We start from the raw sequence: 1,675 nt of genomic DNA, 5'->3' as shown, positions 1-1,675 counted from the left end.
CTTTCAATTTGACTCGAAACTAGTGACGCCGTTACATATCTCGTCACAGGTGATTGTAACTAGTGACGTGAAATAACGCTCACGTCTAGTAAAAATCTTCATTGGCAACATTAGAGAGATATTTATATAACACAGTGAGTTGCGTTATCTGTGTATTTATTGAAATGTCACGTTTGAGTTTGACAATGTTACGTTACGGCATGGGTGTACCTAGTTTAAATGATCATGTTATTATGTGATTTCATAATTCAATTCACGTAATAACTTCAGTTATATCACAGAGCGTTGCTATAAAGGAGTGTCTTCGTGTGTCAGTGCAATCAAAATGGGTGATAACAGGAAAAAGAAGAAGTTTTACTTTAGAAAAAGGAGAAACAAATACTTCTTGGAACCCGGCTTCAGAGGGTTTTTCTGCACATGTAACTTCAGAGAGAAAGACTGCGTGAAAGAAATGTACAACTTGCTGAACGAGTACGCCGGAAAGATATATCCAGACCTAGAAGGTGATCAAGTGCCACCATCTGCTGCTAACGAGGAAAACTCCTTAAGTGAATCTGAAGAAGAAACAGACATAGGGGACTTGTTGAAGCGTGAAGTGGACTCTATGAAGAAAAGTTCTCAGAAATCTCTCAGGCACAAGCGATTTCAAGTTGTTGAAACAGGGGCATCTAATTGTATTTTCATAAAGACTAATTTACCTAGTCCAGAAGTGCTGACCACAGCGATTATACAAGATTTGTCTGAAACAAAGGTGCAGAAAACACGTCATGTGCTACGCCTGCTACCTATAATGGCTACATGCAAAGCTAATTTGCCCGATATAATGGAAGCGGCTGGAAAACTGTTTGATAAATACTTTTTGAAAGATCCATCAACATTTGCGGTAATCTTCAACAAACGGTTCAACAGCAGTGTGTGCCGAGATTTGATCATCAAGGAGTTGGCAGACATGATAGTGCTTAAGAATGGCAACAACAGAGCAGATTTGAAGAATCCAAGCCTTTGTATAATAGTGGAAATTATAAAAGGCATCTGCCTTCTGAGTGTTGTAGACAATTACTTTTTGTATAAGAAATATAATTTACACGAGTTGGGTAAAGATGAATCAAACAATGATTCAGAGGCGACACAAGCGAAGAAATTTAAGAGTGATGATGAAAATGTCAAATAAACTTTTTATTAACTTTTTCTATGTCTGTATACCCTTTCTTGTAGATGTATGTTAATGTAATCTATTGCCCCAAAACCAATTATCGCACCAAATTTTCTCTTTAACTTGTGGTCCACTTTAAAATATACATGTGAGAATAAAATTCATAATGAGTTTTATTCATTGTTATGCAAGACCTTTAAGCCACGCCCTAAAATCCTCATTGTTAACCAAACAAAGAAAAGTACCTTTTACAAGTTACATAATGTTGAATCTTACATAATAGGAGGCTTTAAAAATATCAATATCCCTACCAAGCAACCTCTGGAAGAATAAGTTACTATGAGTCACGATAGATGGCGCTTACCATATATTTCCAATTTATATTGTTCATATTGTTTTTGCCTGATTCACAGGAGTAAGGTTTTCTGCAGGTATGTTTGTTTGATTATGTGTCTATTTAATCAGAATGGCCTGTAAAAGCAAAACTACACTGGATTGGGTTTTTGAGCGTTTAAAATATTT

At 36.0% G+C, this 1,675-nt stretch overlaps 1 protein-coding gene across 1 annotated transcript; it reads left to right on the top strand.

Annotated features, from left to right (window-relative positions):
- Window positions 1-158: 158 nt before the first annotated feature.
- On the top strand, window positions 159-1,317 carry LOC106105572 (THUMP domain-containing protein 1). The gene has a single exon (XM_013285968.1). It carries the CDS (start codon window positions 326-328, stop codon window positions 1,169-1,171), a length of 846 nt encoding a protein of 281 aa, XP_013141422.1. The 5' UTR covers window positions 159-325; the 3' UTR covers window positions 1,172-1,317.
- Window positions 1,318-1,675: the final 358 nt, after the last annotated feature.

This window comes from Papilio polytes, unplaced genomic scaffold (assembly GCF_000836215.1).
Source record: "Papilio polytes unplaced genomic scaffold, Ppol_1.0 DF822845.1, whole genome shotgun sequence".
Taxonomy (NCBI): Eukaryota; Metazoa; Arthropoda; class Insecta; order Lepidoptera; family Papilionidae; genus Papilio; species Papilio polytes.
This window is presented reverse-complemented; position numbering and strand designations above follow the sequence as displayed.